This window comes from Trichomycterus rosablanca, chromosome 22 (genome assembly GCF_030014385.1).
Source record: "Trichomycterus rosablanca isolate fTriRos1 chromosome 22, fTriRos1.hap1, whole genome shotgun sequence".
Classification (NCBI taxonomy): Eukaryota; Metazoa; Chordata; class Actinopteri; order Siluriformes; family Trichomycteridae; genus Trichomycterus; species Trichomycterus rosablanca.
Window position 1 is genome coordinate 8,306,758 of NC_086009.1, and position 22,449 is coordinate 8,329,206.

Sequence of the window (22,449 nt, forward strand, 5' to 3'; positions counted from 1 at the left end):
GTCTTACACGACTACACAACAAATCACTACTGCATAAATAAATATTTATTATAAAACATATAAAACTCACAAAAATGTTAAATTGCACATACAGTTCACTGCACATACAGATCTTTCTATCTGTTGCTCGATTCAAAAATCTTCATTCTTTCCTGAACACTGATATTGTCCCTGTGAGACTAGAGGAAAAAAAAAACACAGAGAAAGAAAGCTGGAGTCATTGACATTTTCCTGTGCTAACACACTGTAAACTGCAATTTATTATTTTATTGGATATAAAATGATGTTATTATTTAGGCACTCCTGGTTAAACTCTATCTCCGATCCTCGGCTGCTCCCGTTAGGGGTCGCCGGCGGATCGTGATCCGCATTATTGATTTGGCACAGTTTTTACGCCGGATGCCCTTCCTGACACGACCCTCCCTATTTATCCGGGCTTGGGACCGGCACTACAATGCACTGGTTTACGCATCCTAGCGACTAGGTACCTTTAGGACAATTCAGTGTCTCCAACTGGCCTGGCTGCATGTTTTTGGACTGTGGGAGGGAACCGGAGCTCCCGGAGGAAACCCACGTGGACACGGGGAGAACATGCAAACTCCGCACAGAGAGGACCCGGACCGCCCCACCTGGGGATCGAACCCAGGACCTTCTTGCTGTGAGGCGACAGTGCTACCCACTTAGCCGCCGTGTCACCCACTCCAGGTTGAACAATGAGAAAAAAATAAGAGTGCAATTTGTAAATTGCAATAAAACAATGTTTTGTTTGTTTGTTTATTAGGATTTTAACGTCATGTTTTACACTGTGGTTACATTCATGACAGGAACGGTAGTTACTCATTACACAAGATTCATCAGTTCACATGGTTATATCGAACACAGTCATGGATAATTTAGTGTCTCCAATTCACCTCGCTCGCATGTCTTTGGACTGTGGGAGGGAACTGGAGCTCCCGGAGGAAACCTACGCGGACACGGGGGGAACATGAGGCGACAGTGCTTCCCACTTAGGGGTAAAATATTCAGTGTTATCTGGTTATGTTAATTGAAATGTGTGTGTGTGTGTATATATATATATATATACTGTATATATACAGGGGTTGGACAAAATAACTGAAACACCTGGTTTTAGACCACAATAATTTATTAGTATGGTGTAGGGCCTCCTTTTGCGGCCAATACAGCGTCAATTCGTCTTGGAAATGACATATACAAGTCCTGCACAGTGGTCAGAGGGATTTTAAGCCATTCTTCTTGCAGGATAGTGGCCAGGTCACTACGTGATGCTGGTGGAGGAAAACGTTTCCTGACTCGCTTCTCCAAAACACCCCAAAGTGGCTCAATAATATTTAGATCTGGTGACTGTGCAGGCCATGGGAGATGTTCAACTTCACTTTCATGTTCATCAAACCAATCTTTCACCAGTCTTGCTGTGTGTATTGGTGCATTGTCATCCTGATACACGGCACCGCCATTGGATGCACATGGTCCTCCAGAATGGTTCGGTAGTCCTTGGCAGTGACGCTCCCATCTAGCACAAGTATTGGGCCAAGGGAATGTCATGATATGGCAGCCCAAACCATCACTGATCCACCCCCATGCTTCACTCTGGGCATGCAACAGTCTGGGTGGTACGCTTCTTTGGGGCTTCTCCACACCGTAACTCTCCCGGATGTGGGGAAAACAGTAAAGGTGGACTCATCAGAGAACAATACATGTTTCACATTGTCCACAGCCCAAGATTTGCGCTCCGTGCACCATTGAAACCGACGTTTGGCATTGGCACGAGTGACCAAAGGTTTGGCTATAGCAGCCCGGCCGTGTATATTGACCCTGTGGAGCTCCCGACGGACAGTTCTGGTGGAAACAGGAGAGTTGAGGTGCACATTTAATTCTGCCGTGATTTGGGCAGCCGTGGTTTTATGTTTTTTGGATACAATCCGGGTTAGCACCCGAACATCCCTTTCAGACAGCTTCCTCTTGCGTCCACAGTTAATCCTGTTGGATGTGGTTTGTCCTTCTTGGTGGTATGCTGACATTACCCTGGATACCGTGGCTCTTGATACATCACAAAGACTTGCTGTCTTGGTCACAGATGCGCCAGCAAGACGTGCACCAACAATTTGTCCTCTTTTGAACTCTGGTATGTCACCCATAATGTTGTGTGCATTGCAATATTTTGAGCAAAACTGTGCTCTTACCCTGCTAATTGAACCTTCACACTCTGCTCTTACTGGTGCAATGTGCAATTAATGAAGATTGGCCACCAGACTGGTCCAATTTAGCCATGAAACCTCCCACACTAAAATGACAGGTGTTTCAGTTATTTTGTCCAACCCCTGTATATATCAACCATTCAACCTCTAACCTTTGATCTGGTTGCTTGCTTTTGTTTGGAGCGGTCCTTTAGGAAATCTGGATTACTTTTTGACTTCATTACATCTGTAACACACACACATCATTAAAGTCACATCAATAAATTCATGTTTGTAAGTTTCATGAGTCCAGCTACCGTTCTGTTAACTAGAAATAGCAGTATCTGGGAAAAGTAAAAAAGAGAGCACAGCAACATCCACAGTTTTTGGATGACATTATTATTAGGGATGTAACGATGCACCACAAGACAGTTAAAAATCGATTCACATGTGCCACGATTTGAAATGGTAATTCATGTAAAATTAATCGATATTCACTTTAAACAGCAGAGGGCACTTGCACTATTCACCTCACCTGGTTGACGTCACTACAGGATGTACGGGATGTTCCAGCCAAATTTATGTATGTGAGGATACTGTCTTTATTTGTATTATTCATTTACTTATTTAATGTGATTTGTTTTGAAATATAATTTTATTTTTTTTTTATTTTTTTTTTACACAAAAAGGGAAATGTGCAGCATTGTTTTGCAGTGTGTACCTACCTCAAAAATTAAAGGGCATTCATTATTTAGATAAATAAAAGATCGTATCGTGAACCCAGTATCGTGAATCGGATCGCATCGTGTATTGTTTCATCCCTAATTATTATGCATGAGCCAATTACAGACAGAAATCCGGTCATTCAGGCCAGTAAAGGAAATAAATCATTGCTATTAGCTATTATAAGATAATCCTTTATTAGTCCCACGTCCCTTTACAACAATCTGAGACATAAAAATAACATTACATATTGTACATTATGTTATTTTTTTTAAATATATTTACGCATATTTTACTACCTTAGTAGGAATGTACACCAATCAGGTATAACATTATGACCACCTTTCCTAATATTGTGATGGTCCCCCTTTTGTTGCGCCATACACAACAAACTGTGACGCACTGTGTATTCTGACACCTTTCTATCAAAACCAGCATTAACTCAGTAGCTCAGTCTGTTGGAGCCTTCGCTTCCCACGTGCATCAGTGAGCCCTGGCTGCCCATGACCCTGTCGCCGGTTTACCACTGTTCCTTCCTCGGACCACTTTTGACAGATACTGACCACTGCAGACCGGGAACACCCCACAAGAGCTGCAGTTTTGGAGATGCTCTGACCCAGTCGTCTAGCCATCACAATTTGTCAAAGCCCTTGTCAAACTCACTCAAATCCTTACACTCACCCATTTTTCCTGCTTCTAACACATCGACTCTGAGGATAAAATGTTCACTTGCTGCCTAATATATCCCACCTACTAACAGGTGCCGTGATGAAGAGATAATCAGTGTTGTTCACTTCACCGGTCATAATGTTTTAATTTCTCAGATCATCCTAATACCCAACAAATTAGTGCACTATTACCAGTGTTACTACTTTAAATAATTTTCAATAAACTCTATATAGTGCACATAAGTTTTTTCATTAATGTGGGAAAAATTTAACTCTGCCCACAAACACATCTATGCGTTATCATTGCAAAAATATTTATTTCATTTTTAAAGATTACCATAGTGTGCCATCTACAGACCATTCTTGGTACTTAAAACAACAATAATTTTAGCAGCACTTTTGGCACCTTCCCTCAAAAACTAAGCTTGAGGAACAACATTTCAGTACAGTAATGTACATAATAAGTAAATCATTTAAACTCAGAACGTTTCTCCCCTCATGAATCTTCGTTCCCAGCCATTTTTGGAAAATATGTACATAACATCGAGTTTACTTACCACATTTAGAGCTCTGTGGTTTGTGGGCTTCGGCTCTACGTTGAACGATTGGACATTTAGCTCTCAAATCACTCAGCTCATTCAGGAGCTTCCTAGAATGCTGAAAATAGTCACAATTTATAATCACCACCATCCACCAGCACAGATACAGTTTTCAGCAGGTAATAGCAAACTAGAGCAGTACTCTGTCTGATGCCTGCAGCTCCTCCTTCAATGAGCAGATCTCCTGCTTCAGACACTGAATCTCTGATTCCTTTACCCTTAGCATAACCTAAAAAAAGTCAAAAACATTTATTCTCACCAGGGTGGTCCATGCTGCCTACTAAACAGTGACAGGTTAAATAAATTCACCTCTAACTGATAAATGTCTCTGCCCTGAAAGAGCTCGGCATGATCCACTGCACCATTCGTATCGGACTGCATACGGGAGAGCTCAACCGCCAGACACTTACTCAACTCCTATAGTGCGCACGCACACGCACACACACAAAAGAAGCTTTATTGGCATGACAAATAAGGACATTCGTATTGCCAAAGCAAGTTAAAGAGAAATAATAAAAATAACAATAAGAAGAAATATACACAAAACAGTTACATGTGCAAAAATATAAAATAGAATAAAATATTAATAAAAACAGTGCAAAATAATAACAATAAAAATTATAATATTTACAGTAAAGAGGTAGTAATAACGATCAGTTTGTGTGTGTGTGTGTGTGTGTGTGTGTGTGTGTGTGTATGGGACATGGTCACCCACTGTCCCTCACCTGGTGGCAGGTGTGTGTATAGAGTGCTGCTAGTTTGCAGCTCTCTCTGTGCTCCCCCAGTAGGTGGGGCAGTTTGTCGGGGTCCGTGAGGGAGGTAAAGTTGGGGATGACTGTGTTCAATTTGGGGAAGAATTGGGAGCGGAAATTGTGGTACTTGGTACACTGGGTGAGGAAGTGCAGCTCCGTCTCTACCGTACTGAGAGTGCAGTGCTGGCACAACCTCTCCTCCCAGGGGCAGCCAGGACCGGGCGTGTCGCCCCGTCTCCACGGCCAGGTCGTGTGCGCACACAATAAGTGAAGTGTAACACACTGTTCTCTTATACTGCTCTTATATGGTCACAAAATCTCTATGAATTGCACTGCTACAACCTACACCGACTGTGAACACCCTTTTTATTTATGCACAATTCAGTGGATTCATACGTGAGGCCAGTCTAGCACACGGAGAGTCATGCACTGATCTCTGCGTTCCTCCACCTGTGTACAGGCGCCTCGGCTACTACCAGGGTCCTTACACATCGACGAAGACCCCACCCCATGTTTAGTGCGGTCTTTTCTGGAGTAAATTCTCTGCTGCAGGCACTGCCGATTGTGCCACGGACCGGTTTTATATAAGATATAAGTTCACGGACCGGCAGGGGCGAGGGGATTTAAAATAGAATAACTATATTATGGAAAATCAGTGTGAATCCTGAGCTTTTTTCGCTGCAACGAGATGCTGCTCCCACCTAGTGGTGATTGGATACAATAACACCCAAAGAGTATTGGAAATTTAATTGCTCTTGTAACGATCTCTAATTATTTATTCTTTCTGTGCGGCCCGGTAATAAATGACCCACGAACCAGTACCGGTCCGCGGCCCGGTGGTTGGGGACCACTACTGTAGCGGAGCTGAGATTTGAACTCGGAGAGTTCAGAATTCCAGCGCTGGTGTGCTAGTGGAATATCCCGCTGCACCACCCGGACGCCTAATAATGAATAGATTTTTGATGTAAGACTGTATGACATAAAAATCAACTATTTTTGACTCACTTGATTTCGTTTATCGAGTTCTTTGTTCTCTCTCTGGGCCGAGATCAAATTCTGCCTCTCTGTCTCTATAGTTTGGCTCAGGTTGGCATTTTCCAGGCATTTCTGAGAATACTGCTCAGATACCACCTGCAGCTCGCGGTTTAACGACTCCAGTTCTTCACTGTTAAACACACATCCACACCCCGGACAAAATGAATAATGATAAAATAATAAAACACAAGGTTATACCTACAGTATTTAAGTAATATAATTTAAAGTGAAAGCTACCGTGCATTTACACACACTTACTTAAACTGGGCATGCAGCTTATGGATGTCCTTGTTGGTGCCTTTCTGCTGAGCTTTTTGGTGTTTCTCCAGCTGCTCCTCATAAGCTTTACGCATGGCCTCGATGGCTACACAAAAACATACATACTATGAGTGTAAACGAACACACACTCGGGTAATAATAGATTATGGATTTAATTACGATACAGAGATCAGGATTCGATCTTTTTTAAGACCTCTAAATCATCAGTAGGTACAGTATATTGTTTTTCTGAAAGCCTGATGTGTACAATTAGATACGTCTTCTGCCCCCCGGTGGATTATTCATGTACTATATGCACCAGAGGACCTTTTAATGAGCCATCCAAAACAGCTATCATTAATCAGTGACCCACCTGTTTTGTGCATGGATGTTTTTACCAATTTTGTGAAATATAGGGTTAAAAACACTCACATCTTCACTGATTCTTTATTATGAATATTTAGTGGATTAATAACTTATATTAATGAACTTATTAGTGCTTAATAAATTTAACATTTATTCTGTGGTAAAATCGGGTTCAACATGTGTGTATCAAATTATATACAGCAGGTATTTAAGGCAACTATCAGTACATTGTCGTCTTATACATTTTATCCATTATAAATTCCACAAAGCAACATACACTATTTATGTAAACTAATTAAATGTTTTAATTACATAATTGGATATATTCAGAATAGAAACTGACATTTGTTAGTTATGTTAGACATTTATATTATATTTTTTATATATATAACCTGCTGTATCCTGAAGACGGATGATTAGTTGGGCGATTATTTTGTAAAGTGGCTCTCTTTATAACTTTGACATTTGCCAACAGGCAGAAAAGCCAGACCAAGATAAATCCAATGTTGATCCTACTGGAGATGTATAATATATGAACATCTACATGCTATGGAAGTTTGCAAAGGACCGTCACATAAATCATCATCACTGGACTTTCATGTCTATATGGACCCTGATTTGTTGAAAGAACACAGTCATGCTGAAACGGAGAAGGCCTCCACCTACAAGCAATGGGCACCTGAGCAACTAATTAAAAAGGGTGTCCACATACTTTTGACCACAGTGTATTTTAGGCAACAGGAAAAAATTGTGTATTAAGCAACATTTACCGTATGCACAGAAGAAAAATCCACACGCCAATTTATTAGATTGTAAAACTATACAGTGCTATACAAGTTAGACTGAAACCTGCAATGGTGGCGTCGGTTTCCTCCTGGAGCGCTCGGTCTTTCTCCTCCATCAGCCGTTCGACCTCTATCTGGTGCTGCCGCTGCATTTCCACGATCACTCTCTGATGACTCTGCTCCATGCTGCTGAATCCGAGCTCACAAGTAGCCTGCAGCATGCCGATACACACACCGTGGGTCTGTCTGAAAACCTAGTGAGCTCTCTACATCCTATACTCTCCTGAGAAGCTGTCGACATTCTTAGAAACCTTAAAATGCTGCTTACTGAGGTGCCTTAATTGTAAGTGATAATCTGACTGAATAATGAGGGGAGCATCAGTGGTAAAGGCAATTACAAAATTACAAATATGGTGGACGAATGCAGAATAACGAACAGAGTTATTTTCAAGTTTAAATAAACAACATGTATAAATAAATAAAATATTTGCAAATTCCGGCTCGTCAGTGACAATGTAAACGTTTTTGGTACACGGAGAGAGATGTTAGCTGGCCTGCTAGAGGGATCAGGCATAATATTATGACCACCTCCTTGTTTCTACACTCACTGTCCATTTTATCAGCTCCACTTACCATATAGAGGCACTTTGTAGTTCTACAATTACTGACTGTAGTCCATCTATTTCTCTACATACTTTTTTAGCCTGCTTTCACCCTGTTCTTCAATGGTCAGGACCCCCCACAGGACCACCAGAGAGTAAGTATTATTTGGATGGTGGATCACTCTCAGCACCGCAGTGACACTGACATGGTGGTGGTGTGTTAGTGTGTGTTGTGCTGGTATGAGTGGATCAGACACAGCAGCGCTGCTGGAGTTTTTAAATACCGTGTCCACTCACTGTCCACTCTATTAGACACTCCTCCCTAGTTGGTCCACCTTGTAGATGTAAAGTCAGAGACGATCGCTCATCTATTGCTGCTGTTCGAGTTGGTCATCTTCTAGACCTTCATCAGTGGTCACAGGACGCTGCCCATGGAGCGCTGTCGGCTGGATATTTTTGGTTGATGGATTATTCTCAGTCCAGCAGTGACCGTGAGGTGTTTAAAAACTCCATCAGCACTGCTGTGTCTGATCCACTCATACCAGCACAACACACACAAACACACCACCTTGTCAGTGTCACTGCAGTGCTGAGAATGACCCACCACCCAAATAATACCTGCTCTGTAGTGGTCCTGACCATTGAAGAACATGGTGAAAGCAGGCTAAAAAAGTATGTAGAGAAACAGATGGACTACAGTCAGTAATTGTAGAACTACAAAGTGCTCCTATATGGTAAGTGGAGCTGATAAAATGGACAGTGAGTGTAGAAACAAGGAGGTGGTTTTAATGTTATGCTTCATCGATGTATATGTAAGCATGGTTCAATACAAAGACACAAGGTTAGCTAAAACATAGATACTGACCACTGCAGACCATGAACACCCCACAAGAGCTGCAGTTTTGGAGATGCTCTGACCCAGTCGTCTAGCCATCACAATTTGGCCCTCGTCAAACTCGCTCAAATTCGTACGCTCGCCCATTTTTCCTGCTTCTAACATCAACTTTGAGAATGAAATGTTCACTTCAGCTGTCAGTGGTCATAATGTTATGCCTCATCGGTGTAAGTTTAATTATGTGTTTAGAAATTTAACTATTTTCATTTCAAATGCCTCATGTTTACTGGTTAATTGGTACTGAGGCAGTCCTAGCAATCCTACGGCAATTCAGTTAGCAATCGCTTAGTCAAAATGCCCAAGATGTCGTACACCACTCGGGTAACTGAGTTTGGAAAACCCCCAACCAATTCCGTGGACGCAGGGGGGGACGAGTATTTTTGGATTTGAGACGGAGCCATGCAGCGTTGCTGAATGTTCTAGATTTGCATTCGACTATTAAGATAGACTGTGCTGTGTATTGTAGCTTCCAATTATTCTATAATTTAATTTATGAGTGTTATTTAATGACTACTGTGACATCCGTCTGTAAAGTAACAGGTGAAAGACAAGTGAATGACATCACTGGTACCTTTAGAGTCTCCAGTTCCTGTTCATAGGCCTTTCTCAGGGTTTTGTCATCTCCTCTGTGATGCTCCTCTTCCAAACACTGGATCTGCATTTCCAGCTCTTTAATTCTCCGCTTCAGAGTGCTTACAGAACGCGTCTCTTCGTCGTCAGGCGCCGATGGGCTGACAGGCCGTGAACCGGTCTGGGCGTAGTATTTATAAACACGACCCATCTCCTCCTCATGTATCTGCTGAATCTGCTCCAACTTCTTCTCAAAATCCACCTTCAGTTGCTGCACTTCCTGCTCCTTTATCTGAACACTGGTCTCTGCAGATTCGCGTGCCAGTTCTGCCATTTCGATGGTCACCCGACCTTCTCGCAGCTTCTCCGTGTAGTGCTCTTCTTGGTTCTGGAACTGGCCTTCCAAACCGTAGTACTTGTTGACGGCCTGTTCCCAACACGCTTGCATGACGTGCAACTGATGCTGCAGGGCTAAGCGCAGTCGGCTGGTCACGTAGACGAGAGTGGCCTGGAAGAGCGCGGCCCGCAGGACGTCTAGAGGAACCTCGGAATGAAAGTCTGGACTTCTGTCTTGTGGGTGCAGCTCCACAGAGAGGGCTTGAAGGGACCTTGAGTGTGTACGCAATTCCAACGCAAGGCTCTCCATGTCTTCTGGGCTGAGCGTTGTGGTTTCGTCTGGGTTCCGATCCTTGTACGGGACTAGTTCAGGCAGGCGGACGTTTTCCAACCTGAACCCTGGCTTAGAACCTTCTTCTGGTCTGGTATTCAGATGTAAACTCTCAGACCTTGTGCATGGTACATGATTAGCCTCTGATTTGTGGTGCTCTTGAGAACTTTGTATGTTGTTGGTGCAGGTAAGGTATGCTAACTCGGCTTCCACACAAAGGTTGCAGATCTCCCTCTCATCCAATGGGCTCTCCATCTCACTTAGCCTCTGATAGCTGGAAAGAAACTCTGAGTACTTCCTTACGACTAGCTCTTCATCAAGTGTCTGGGGATGGACCTGCAACTCTAAAAGTCTCTGAAGGAACTCTTGGCTTGGACTCTCCAATGCAGAAGCCATCTTCTGGACGACGAGTCCTTCCAAGGAAAGTATCTTGCTCAGCATCTCAAGGGACAACTGCTCCTCAAGGCTCTTCTCATCTTCTTGCGAATCTTCCAAGAGGTCAAAGTCAAGTACTCCATTATACGCCATAAGATTAGGGGCTGCATTCTTAAGCATGACCCCTTGTGAGGATCGCAAAGGCTGGTCGTGGTACCTTAGATCTGGATCTTCTGTAGCAGGCATAGACAGCTCTGTAGATGTTTGCGTACTCCGAAGGTTGCCTTGTTCTTCTGAGCCATACACTTCGCTCTCCAGAGCTGCCATCGCTTCGTTATTAGTGACCTCCTGCTGAGTTACCCAACTGCTCCTAACACCCTGCAAGTTGTCCCAACACCCTGCAACACCCTGTTCCTTCTTCACTTCAAGCTCTGTGCCCAAGGAAGCCACTTTTAGGAGCACTTCTTCCAACTCCTGCTCTTTTCTCTTCAGCTCTTGTTCGAGGCGTTCCTCAGAGACCCTCTCAAAGTCCTGCAGGGCTCCGCGAACACACCCCAGCTCCTCGCACACTCGCTCGTAGTTGTGCTCCAGATCGTAATACAGCGTCTCCTCGTTCCGAAGACGCGCCTGTAGCCGGCTCAACTCGCTGTCCGACTCGCCCAGTTGGTGCTGCAACCCTTGGCACTTCTTCCTCAAAGCTTCAACGGTGCCCTCCGTTGCCAGCTTCTGCAGCTCGGCCTCGGCCTGCTCGAGCCGCTCTTCCAGTTCCCTTCCGCGCTGCTGTGCATGGTTAAGACTATCACCGAGACACCTCCTTTCTCTTTCCTGACTCTCCTGTAGGAGGCATAACTGTCTCTCCAGGCAGACGTCTTTCAGAGCGTGCGCCTCCTCGGTAGCTTTCAGATGGTCCGACACCTCTTCCAGACAACTACGCAGTTCCTGGAGCGCACTCTCCCGTTCCAGCAGGGTAGCCTCGGCTTTCTGCAGCTTCAGCTCCGTTTCGTGGAGAGTGTCTCGCGTCCCGCTTAGTTCGGCCTGGAGGCGGGACTCGGATACTTTAAACTCCTTGGCCTCTCGCTTTCTTCTGTCTTGTTCTGCCTTCAGATCCCTGAGGAGATCATGAAAGTCATCCCCATGCCAATCCGTCTGCACTGAGGATGATGAATACGTGGCTGGTAAAGCTAAGGTGGAATGATCAGCCTGTAATAGATAAAAATCATTTATTTATTTATGCTTTTAGCTGTGAATGTACCCCATAGTGTCCAGGTGGTCACTTTTAAGCTTAGCCCTTAAAGGGTTAATGCTTGTTACAATGAATCCAGATGTTTGTACCTTTTTCTTCTGTTCCTCATGCTTAGAAATGTCATTGCTGGCAATCACTCCACCAATCTCTGTGCTCTCCTGACCACTCATTTTTGTAGCAAGGACTGCAGACGACACCACAAGCAGCGAGGAGTCAGTAGTACAGGGCTGTGCTCTGGGTCTCACTTCCTGAGGGTGACCCACCTGCTTCTCTGTGAATGATTTTATGACTGGTTCTTCACATGACGGCGCTGCTTCAGTGGGCACCGAGTGGCCACAGACAGGTCCCGATTCTGTCTGCCTGATAAACTCCTCCCTTTTCTGTCGACTGTGACTGAACTCTGCCCAGTCGAAGGTTTTGTAACGGCCCTCTTTTCGTCGATCGCCGATACGGCTCCTCTTCTGCTCATCTGGGTAGCAAGATTTTGAGGAGGACTTGGGTTCGGAGAGTGAGCTAGAAAACACAGACAGAAATGGGGTGCTGAAGCGCTTGCTAACCATCAAGGATTTTAAGCCGGATTATTCAATAAAGTTGCTACCATGTGATGTCAGAAGCTACAGATGGATCAACGTTCTTCATAACCGCCTGAATCCAGTTGCGGCGAATCCCAGAGGTCATTGCACAGAGTGTGAAAACTCCATCCTTAGTCTGTAGGACAAACAGATGCTTGTGTTAAATTTAGTATGTTTACACTAGGTTAAAAATCATAACATGGCAGGATTAGTTATTCAGTAAATTCATACCATTTATCAGTAAATAAAAAACTGATTTGGGTTGTAATTTAATGTGTTCGTATTATGTAGGTTAAAATAAATGGACACTGGGAAGTTGGGATGGAAATGTTTACCAATATTACCTTTTTATTTAGACAATATTGGGCTATTACAACAGCTAGACAAATAATAATGATGCTCAAAAGTCCAATATTCAGATTTTTTAGGTGCTAGGGATGTAACGATGCACCACAAGGCAGTTAATAACTGATTCAAAAATTCCACGATTCAAATCGATTTGACATGTAAAATGAATCGATATTCACTTTAAACAGCAGAGGGCACTGGCGCTATACACCTCGCCTGGTTGACGTCACTGGCGCTATCCGCCTGATTGCCAGATTCGGGGGTTTTCAGCCAAATTGGGCTTGATTTAAAATTGTTTTGCATAGTTTGTACCTACCTCAGAAATAAAATGGTATTAATTATTTAGATAAATTAGAAAGATAATCACAAATACAGTATTTTATTTCCTTTTTTTAAGAGAAATAGTAAAAGAAAACTCATAACTTGTCTTTAAATTCAGTTTTTTTTTAAAAATCGGGGAAAAAATCGGATCGAGAACCCAGTATTGTGAATCGCATCTCATCGTGGGTGTAGAAGACACTCTTACTACCAAGCCACACTGCTGTAAAATGAAGGAAGTGGCTCAGCACGGTCATGTTTTACACACTTTGGTTACATTCATGACAAAACAGGTAGTTACTGGTTACACATGATTTAATGTCCAACACAGTCATGGACAATTTACTATTCCCAATTCACCTCACTTGCATGTGTTTGGAAAGTGGGATGAAATCTGAGCTCCCAGAAGAAACCCACACAGACCAGGGAAGAACATGCAAACTACACAGAGGAAGGACCCGGGCCGCTTCATATGGGAATCGAACCCAGGACCTTCTTACTGCTACCCACCGAGCCGCCCTCATTTCATTTTTCATTTCAGACAGATCTGGAATTTAGGCAAGCCAGTCTAGCACCTGCACTCTTACCACCGAGCCACACTGCTGTAAAATGAAAAGAAGTGTTGATCCATATGTGGATTCAAAATCCATATAATGGCTGTCCCCTACCTCCACACAGACATATAGGGAGTATACTCACATGAATCTGGAAGCCATAGTTTCTCTGCACAGGAAACTCTGTGATGTTAAAACAGGTGGACAGATTGATTTCACCATCCAGATCAGCAGCCTGTAATACATAACATATCCAACCTAAGACATCAGCTCATCAAACAAAAACAAGATAAAATGAAGCTTTGCAAACACACCCACCTCTTCAGCAACAGAATCCCTGTAGAATCTTAAACTCTGGTTAGTCAGGACAAACCAGTGCTTCTTCCACTGGAACATTAGAGGGGAAATAATGACACATTATTCCACTGTAGATCTGAGCGACCAATTTTTATGGTTGGATAGTTATAAATGTATTCACCTTTCCATCTTCTTCCAGTCTTGTCATCCATCCTTTCTTAAAATTCAAATGGTCAGGCTATAAAAAAAAAAAGACAACTTCATAAGCTACACTCACCATACAGAAAATTTTTTGGGGGGTATACAGTTACTAATTGTAGCCCATTTGTTTCACTTCATGTTTCATGGCCTCCTAATTTCTTCTCTAAGTTGTGAGGTGTTATCTTGTGAGTGAGACTGAACAATGGAGAGCATGCTCATGGCAAGGCGATGTGAATTATTGGAGCTAGAACGAAGCTCGATAGTGGGTGCAACATGAAAGGAACATTTAATTTCCGAAGTTCCTAGAAGGCAGTTGTGACTGTGACAGTTGTGGCCTAGCGGTTAAGGTACTGGACTAGTAATCCAAAGGTTGATGGTTCAAGCCCCACCACTGCCAGGTTGCCACTGTTGGGCCCTTGAGCAAGGCCCTTAACCCTCAATTGCTTAGACAAAATACTGTCACTGTACTGTAAGTCGCTTTCGATGAAAGTTGAAAATGTAAAATGTAAATCACCGCCTACAGTGGATGGCACAGTGGTCGCCCACAGGTGCTTAATGGTTGTCACTAGCGGTGTCTGGCTGGGATTGTCAGAAATCATATCTACGTTCAATGCAGGAATGGGATATGGGAGCAGAAGACACACCAGAGTACCAGTGTGTGTATCTACACACATTACTCTATACCATTATTTATACTGCTATACTGTATTTTATATTGCTCATGGTTTTGGAATGTAACGTCAAGCAAGTTAATGTCTGGTGTCCACATAGTTTTGCAGAACACATGCAGTCAATTTTTACTACTTCTATGATCAAGTGTTTAAATTCACCATCAGTATAGCTTTTTTGTTGTGTCTATCTACCGTGGTAGAACGTTCTGCCATACTGCGTTGCAGTGATTTGGAGCGTCTCCTGTTGGAGGTACTGGTACCAGTGGCATCATAGTCACAAGTGAAACTCTGTCAACAAAAAAAAATCTGTAATTTATTTCAGGATTGAAACCAAACAGCTAATCAACATCTACACCAGGATAAATTTAATATGTCAGACCTACATTCCATGAGGGCAAATTCCATTAAACCAAAATTGACAATGTTAGGCCAGTGCTTGGGGGCTTGAAGCTCTCAACCCTCAATCGCTAGCATCATATTCGCTCACAATTGTAAGTCGCTTTGAATAAAACTGTCTATGTTTATGATTTAATGCCATGTCAACACATTGGTGGGATCATTTTTTTTAAATAATGGATCAGATCTTAGCCTTAAAGTTCAGTTTTGGTTTTGTCTGAAGAGTTTGAGTACTGTTCCAGCTTTAACTTTGTTAAAGATTTCTATTATGGTTTGGGGACCATGATTCTACCTTTATTAAGCGGGAGTGTTTTAAAAAGGTACGTCCAATTCCGCACCTTTTTTTTTTGCATTTTTTCCCTAATTTTCCTCTCAATCTAGTCGTATCCAATTACCCGATCGCATTACGCTTCCTCTCTACTGATGTGGACCCCAACTCTGACTGAGGAGAGCCGTGACTAACACATGCGAAGTACCCGACTGCATCTTTTCACCCGCAAGAGGCGAGTTTATATGTGGCTCAGCTTTGTGTACGATGAGACACACCCTGTCCACATTATCCCTCGTCTCTGTGCTGATAAAAGTGCCTGCAAAAAATCATAAATATAAAATGTATCACCCCAGCAAATCAAAACAATATTAATAGTAATTGTTTTGCATACTCTGCATTTGGGCAACCGTACAAAATCAGAGACACCCTAACACAAAAGTGTTACCAATTCATTATCAAAAGTGTTTTGGGTCATTGTTTTGCTGCAGTATATATCAATTTCCACAAAGCATGCAAAAAAACTTAAAGATCCAGGAGTGCTGTCTGTCGTCACCTGATTTAAACCCTAGAGAACGCCGATGAGGTTTTTCAATTCCTGGCCAAGGGTCACGAGCCAAAAGAAATTGGTTGCAGAGAAAAATAATACTAATTAAATAAACAAATTTTAAAAGGCACAAACACAAAATGAACTGAAATGAATGCACAAGTGTGAAGGGTTTATGTTACATCTTGTAAATCACAGTGGGACCAGTATGCCACCAATTTTATTAATTAAGTATATTTTGTTTTGTGTTTCATTTTGATGCATAGTTTGTGTTGCCTGGGTCACGGTAATAATTATGGACAAAATGTGGGTCGCTTGAAAAAAAAAAAAAAAAAAAAAAAAATACCCTAATCTACACCATATCCTCCATCAGATCAGTCTATGTGTGTAAGGTACCTGTGATATGTTGTGGTTTGATCTCCTGTCACCATCACAATCACCATTAGAGGAAGAGGGGGATGAACATAACCAGTTAAACTCCTCACTGGCATTGGTATGCAGTCCATTTGTTCTCTCAAAATGACCAATCACTTCAGACCTTCTAAAACACACAATTGACATACAGCACAATGAATAAAATCATACAAACACGTCTACCGTTTCAGTTCAAAGAATGACCAGGGTTATGGTTGTTAGTGCAGGACAAGGTTGTACTCCTCCGTAAACTCTCCATTTATAAGAACTGTATCACCAGTTCACCTCACCTGCATGTGTTTGGACTGTGGGAGGAAACTTGAGCTCCCGGAGAAAACCCACACAGACACGGGGAGAACATGCAAACTCCACACAGAAAGGACCAGGACCACTCTACCTGGGAATCGAACCCAGGACCTTCATGCTGTGAGGCGACAGTGCTACCCACCAAGCCACCCTCTATCTATCTATCTATCTATCTATCTATCTATCTATCTATCTATCTATCTATCTCTATATACAGGGGTTGGACAAAATAACTGAAACACCTGGTTTTAGACCACAATAATTTATTAGTATGGTGTAGGGCCTCCTTTTGCGGCCAATACAGCGTCAATTCGTCTTGGAAATGACATATACAAGTCCTGCACAGTGGTCAGAGGGATTTTAAGCCATTCTTCTTGCAGGATAGTGGCCAGGTCACTACGTGATGCTGGTGGAGGAAAACGTTTCCTGACTGGCTTCTCCAAAACACCCCAAAGTGGCTCAATAATATTTAGATCTGGTGACTGTGCAGGCCATGGGAGATGTTCAACTTCACTTTCATGTTCATCAAACCAATCTTTCACCAGTCTTGCTGTGTGTATTGGTGCATTGTCATCCTGATACACGGCACCGCCATTGGATGCACATGGTCCTCCAGAATGGTTCGGTAGTCCTTGGCAGTGACGCGCCCATCTAGCACAAGTATTGGGCCAAGGGAATGCCATGATATGGCAGCCCAAACCATCACTGATCCACCCCCATGCTTCACTCTGGGCATGCAACAGTCTGGGTGGTACGCTTCTTTGGGGCTTCTCCACACCGTAACTCTCCCGGATGTGGGGAAAACAGTAAAGGTGGACTCGTCAGAGAACAATACATGTTTCACATTGTCCACAGCCCAAGATTTGCGCTCCTTGCACCATTGAACCGACGTTTGGCATTGGCACGAGTGACCAAAGGTTTGGCTATAGCAGCCCGGCCGTGTATATTGACCCTGTGGAGCTCCCGACAGACCTGGTGGAAACAGGAGAGTTGAGGTGCACATTTAATTCTGCCGTGATTTGGGCAGCCGTGGTTTTATGTTTTTTGGATACAATCCGGGTTAGCACCCGAACATCCCTTTCAGACAGCTTCCTCTTGCGTCCACAGTGAATCCTATTGGATGTGGTTTGTCCTTCTTGGTGGTTTGCTGACATTACCCTGGATACCGTGGCTCTTGAAACATCACAAAGACTTGCTGTCTTGGTCACAGATGCGCCAGCAAGACGTGCACCAACAATTTGTCCTCTTTTGAACTCTGGTATGTCACCCATAATGTTGTGTGCATTGCAATATTTTGAGCAAAACTGTGCTCTTACCCTGCTAATTAAACCTTCACACTCTGCTCTTACTGGTGCAATGTGCAATTAATGAAGATTGGCCACCAGACTGGTCCAATTTAGCCATGAAACCTCCCACACTAAAATGACAGGTGTTTCAGTTTTATTGTCCAACCCCTGTATATATATGCGCATTTTCTCCCTTTTCATTAAAATACCAACATATCAGGAGGCAGAAACTGACCAGACGCTCGCGGAATATAAATCAGGGAAAGTTTAATATCAAAATGGCAAAAACAGTGGAGCGCAAACACAATCGGCAAAACGAGACACAAACAGAAGAGTTTAATTAAGATTCACTGAATCAAACACCGCCGAACTTAATCAAAACTGCGGTGAGCGCGATCAGGATTGGCTGACCGGGACACGTGACAGTCCGTGAGAGCATGGGATTTGTAGTCCATATAGTTAGAAGCAGAACGTGCCCCCTCCATCCACCCCCCAGTCACAAGAGGACAAAATCAGAGCTGAGCTGAGTGATTACTTAATGCAACCTCCCCCAGTGTAGATACTGATACAGACTCACTCAGTGGTGGAAACAGCACAGTACAGGCTTGTGTTCTTTTTAAGAAACCTGTAAAGAACTTTTTGTAGTTCTTTTTCTAATGTAAGGTGGTTCTGCTGCACAATATTTAAAATAAGAGCTATTCTTATAAAGGATGTAGATAATTCAGATTTCTATTTTGTTTTAATTATTGTTAATTATTGTGATATTGTTATTGTTATAAAGTTTGAGTCCCTTGAAAGGATAATTATAGGTGTTACTATTTTCTTTTAAATTACAACACAAAAAAAAGAAATTTGAGTCTTATTTCAATTGCATTATACAAGAACAAAAAAAAAATCGAAATCGTAATCGACAATCGGTTATAATTTTAAAATAATCGAGATTTTTTTTTTTTTGCAAAATCGCCCAGCCCTAATCCAATTACCCAATTGCATTACGCTTCCTCTCTACTGATGCTGATCCCCACCCTGACTGAGGAGAGCGAGACCGCCACACGCCCCCTCCGACACGTGTGCAGTAGCCAACTGCGAGAGGCGAGTTCATATGCGGATCAGCTTTGTGTATGGAGAGCCACACCCTGATCAAATGCATTATCCCCTGACTTTGTGCAGGCACCATCAATCAGCCAGCAGAGGTCATAATTACGTCAGTTATGAGAGAATCCATATTCGGCTCCCACCCTGTATGAACAACAGTATGTACTCTTTGGGTGTATAGTTAAATGACAAATCATATATCTTGTTGCCAGATGTAACTGAATTAAACACATCTATAATTAAAGTCCCGACTTCTAAGCTGATTGTACAAATGGCTACTCACCTGCGCTCTTTTCCGAACAGACGATAGACCTCCTCCCTTCCGGGACTGTGTGTCCTGTGTGTTTGACGTCTACCACGCCTGAGCACGCGTGATCCTTGCGTTTGTGCCTTCTGTTGCTGTCCCTTTTCATCCATTACCCCAACTAACTGCCCCTTTCAAAGGTCTACCCAAGGTCTAACTTTCTACACCTGGTTAGCAAAAATAGCAATAGCAATAGCAAATTCCATCAGGAAATTTCACACCTGTAATCTAGGTCAGAGCATGGATGGGTGTCGTTAAGGCTGGATTTCGTCTTCTCCAGGGAAGAATAGCCACTCTCTGTACCCTCACGGCTTCTGGCATCTATAAAACCAAAAAAAATAAAGAAGAATTTAAAAACAGTGGAGACAAATCGACAGACAGGGCTGACAAATGACCTTTAGAATGAAAACAAATAGCTGGTGACAGCACTTTCACAGAATCAGCAACTTTACAACACACGTCAGCTAAAAAAGTGGTTCACAAGCAACATGCAAAACAGCTACAAGCTTATTTCCATCTTATCTTACCATTGCTTGCTTATCTTACCATTTGTGATCAAACTTCTGGAGAGCTGGCTGAGAGCAGAAGAGAGGCAGGAACTGACCAGGAAGGCATTCAGCGACTCGTCATGGCCGGTGATGCTTTCTCTTCCCTGAAGCTCCTCCTTTTCCTCTCGTACCCCTACCCTCGGAGAGGAGGGGAGCGAAAAACTGCTTTCCGCATCACCTATAACACCGCCTCTTCTGTTTTTATTATAGCACCGACTGATGCCGCTGGCTTCAGCACCAATCCTGGAGCTCCAGATTCCACCAGTTATAGTATTACTTGCTTTCAGGCTAAAGCTGGTTTTGACACCATTGCTAATATAAGTCGTGCTACTCTTTTCAGTGCTACTTTTACTGGTACTGATGTTTAGACTGGCATTAATGTTTGCATTATTGCAGTTGTTGATGGATTTGCTTATATTGGATGCACGGCTTCTATCTGAGACTGTGAATCCACGTTGGTCACACTGCTGTAAAAAGACAGAGAGATAAAAAAAAAAAAAACATCAAAAATGTACATTTTCTGGCCCCCCTCAACCCTTCAAATAGTCAATATTTCTATAGGATAAGGAAAGCTAATTTTGCTAATGTTCTACCTAACTAACTCATCCACACACACGCTTCCGCTCATGAGTAATGCCGCTTCAGCTATACAATCAACTATACAGCACTATAAGCTTTTCCCTCTCCCAGACACACCCGGAATAGTCCACTGTCAGCAAACGCAGACAGAGAACACAGAGATTAGTAAATCAAGCAGACAGAATGATGTGTGCAGCATTTAGCACTGTAATTAAACTAAAGAGCACAGCTGCAAGGTGAACTGCATTAAAAAAGAGGTTCTGCAGACCACCATGCCGACGTTGCGACCTGTTGAAGCCCAGCTGATTAAAAAGGTTACCAGTAGACTAGTGCACACATCCTGGAGCAAAGGGTTTATAACAGCCTGAGACAGAGGTGTAGGGGAAGACACACCCTAACTCTAGAAGTCAGGAATTTGTGCAAACCACTGGTGTTCCTTTACTCAAACTCAGCACTGCAGTGACACCGATATGTTGGTGGTGGTGTGTTAGTGTGTGTCGTGCTGGTATGAGTGGATCGGACACAGCAGCGCTGCTGGAGTTTTTCTAAAACGGTGTCCACTCACTGTCCGCTCTATTAGACACTCCTACCCAGTTGGTCCACCTTGTAGATGTAAAGTCAGAGACGAGCGCTCATCTATTGCTGCTGTTTGAGTTGGTCATCTTCTAGACCTTCATCAGTGGTCACAGGACGCTGTTGGCTGGATATATTTCGGTTGGTGGACTACGCTCAGTCCAGCAGTGACAGTGAGCGCTGCTGTGTCTTATCCACTCACACAAGCACAACACACACTAACACACCACCGCCATGTCAGTGTCACTGCAGTGCTGAGTTTGAAAGGGGGCTAACGAAGCATGCAGAGAAACAGATGGACTAGTCAGTAATTGTTGAACTACAAAGTGGTAAGTAGAGCTGATCAAATGGACAGTGAGTGTAAAAACAAAGAGGTGGTTTTAATGTTATGGCTGATTGGTGTAAAACAAGACACTGGCAAAAGCACATACCCTTGAAGGTGTGGACTCTTTCCTCCTCATCTTATGGTTGGTTTTTGCAGCAGTTGTGTACACAAGTAGGTGTTCTCGCCACCTAGCAGAAGCACTCATTTATATTTAATTGACAAGCAAGCATATATACAGTACATTGATATTACAATAAATAAATCAAACTAACTAGGACACTGTCACCCCAGTCTAATAGTCCTTTCATTTCATTTCATTTCATTTCATTTATCAGAGGCCTGATTTATGGAGAGCTGTGGAGATGGCTGTCCATCCAACAGGTACTCCCATCTCTACAGTGGACATTTAGAGCTCTTCTAGTGTGATGTTTGGGTTCTCTCCTTTACCCCTGAGCAAAGCTCATCATTCCCCAATGCCCAAATTGGCCAAATAGAAGGTTCAAGGTCTTGCCAAGCTTACTTTATGGTTCTTACACATCTCAAGAATAATTAAAGCAAACAGGACGCACATGATCATGAAATAAAGTGCTCCAGCAAAGCGTCTGAATACTTCTCTGAATACTGTTTTTTTTTTGGTTTTTTTTACCCCTTTTTCTCCCCTTTTTAGCGCATCCAATTGTTCAATTAGCATCGTGCTTCCTCTCTGTCTATGCCGAACCCTGCCCTGACGGAGGTGATTGAAGCTAACCCGTATCCCCTCCGAAACACGAGCCACCCACACATTGACGAGTTTGGCGCCACCTAGCGTTGCATGCGGAGAGACACACCCTAAGGGCACCCTCTCCCATCTCTGTGTAAGCGCCTCCAATCAGCCGGCAGAGAACGCAATCGCATTCTGACAGAGAGAGACCCACATCCGGTTCTTTGTCCCACCCCCCATATGAGCAACCGGCCAATCGTTGCTCATACAGCCACTCGGCTTCGAACCGGTAAAGCAAGGCTGGATTCGATACCACGTTCTTCAGAATCCAGCCCTGGTTGCAGCGCGTTTCTTTTTACCGCTGCGCCACCTGAGCGGCTGAATACCGTTTTTTTAGGATACAGGTATACAGTC

The 22,449-nt window shown here is 43.2% G+C and overlaps 1 protein-coding gene across 1 annotated transcript; it reads right to left on the reverse strand.

Moving 5' to 3' along the window:
• Nucleotides 1-19: 19 nt before the first annotated feature.
• LOC134300313 (myosin-11) lies at nt 20-14,907 on the reverse strand. Its single transcript, XM_062985032.1, has 15 exons — nt 14,887-14,907; nt 14,004-14,060; nt 13,844-13,912; nt 13,671-13,760; nt 12,332-12,441; nt 11,823-12,246; nt 9,450-11,690; nt 7,446-7,593; nt 6,231-6,336; nt 5,943-6,102; nt 4,495-4,602; nt 4,328-4,414; nt 4,144-4,243; nt 2,369-2,442; nt 20-179 (listed from the first exon to the last, which is right to left on the reverse strand). The coding sequence occupies exons 1-15, from the start codon at nt 14,905-14,907 to the stop codon at nt 117-119; spliced, it is 3,858 nt and encodes a 1,285-aa protein (XP_062841102.1). The 3' UTR covers nt 20-116.
• Between the last annotated feature and the right edge of the window lie 7,542 nt (nt 14,908-22,449).

What these genes read in the sequence shown, in the direction of transcription:
- LOC134300313 (XM_062985032.1), bottom strand. Translation starts at nt 14,907, where the DNA reads ATGGCAGAACGTTCTACCACG. An exon ending in GACTGGAAGAAGATGGAAAG is followed by an intron (nt 13,913 to 14,003) that starts GTGAATACATTT and finishes CTAATGTTCCAG; the next exon opens with TGGAAGAAGCACTGGTTTGT. An exon ending in AACTCGATAAACGAAATCAA is followed by an intron (nt 4,603 to 5,942) that starts GTGAGTCAAAAA and finishes TGCGCACTATAG; the next exon opens with GAGTTGAGTAAGTGTCTGGC.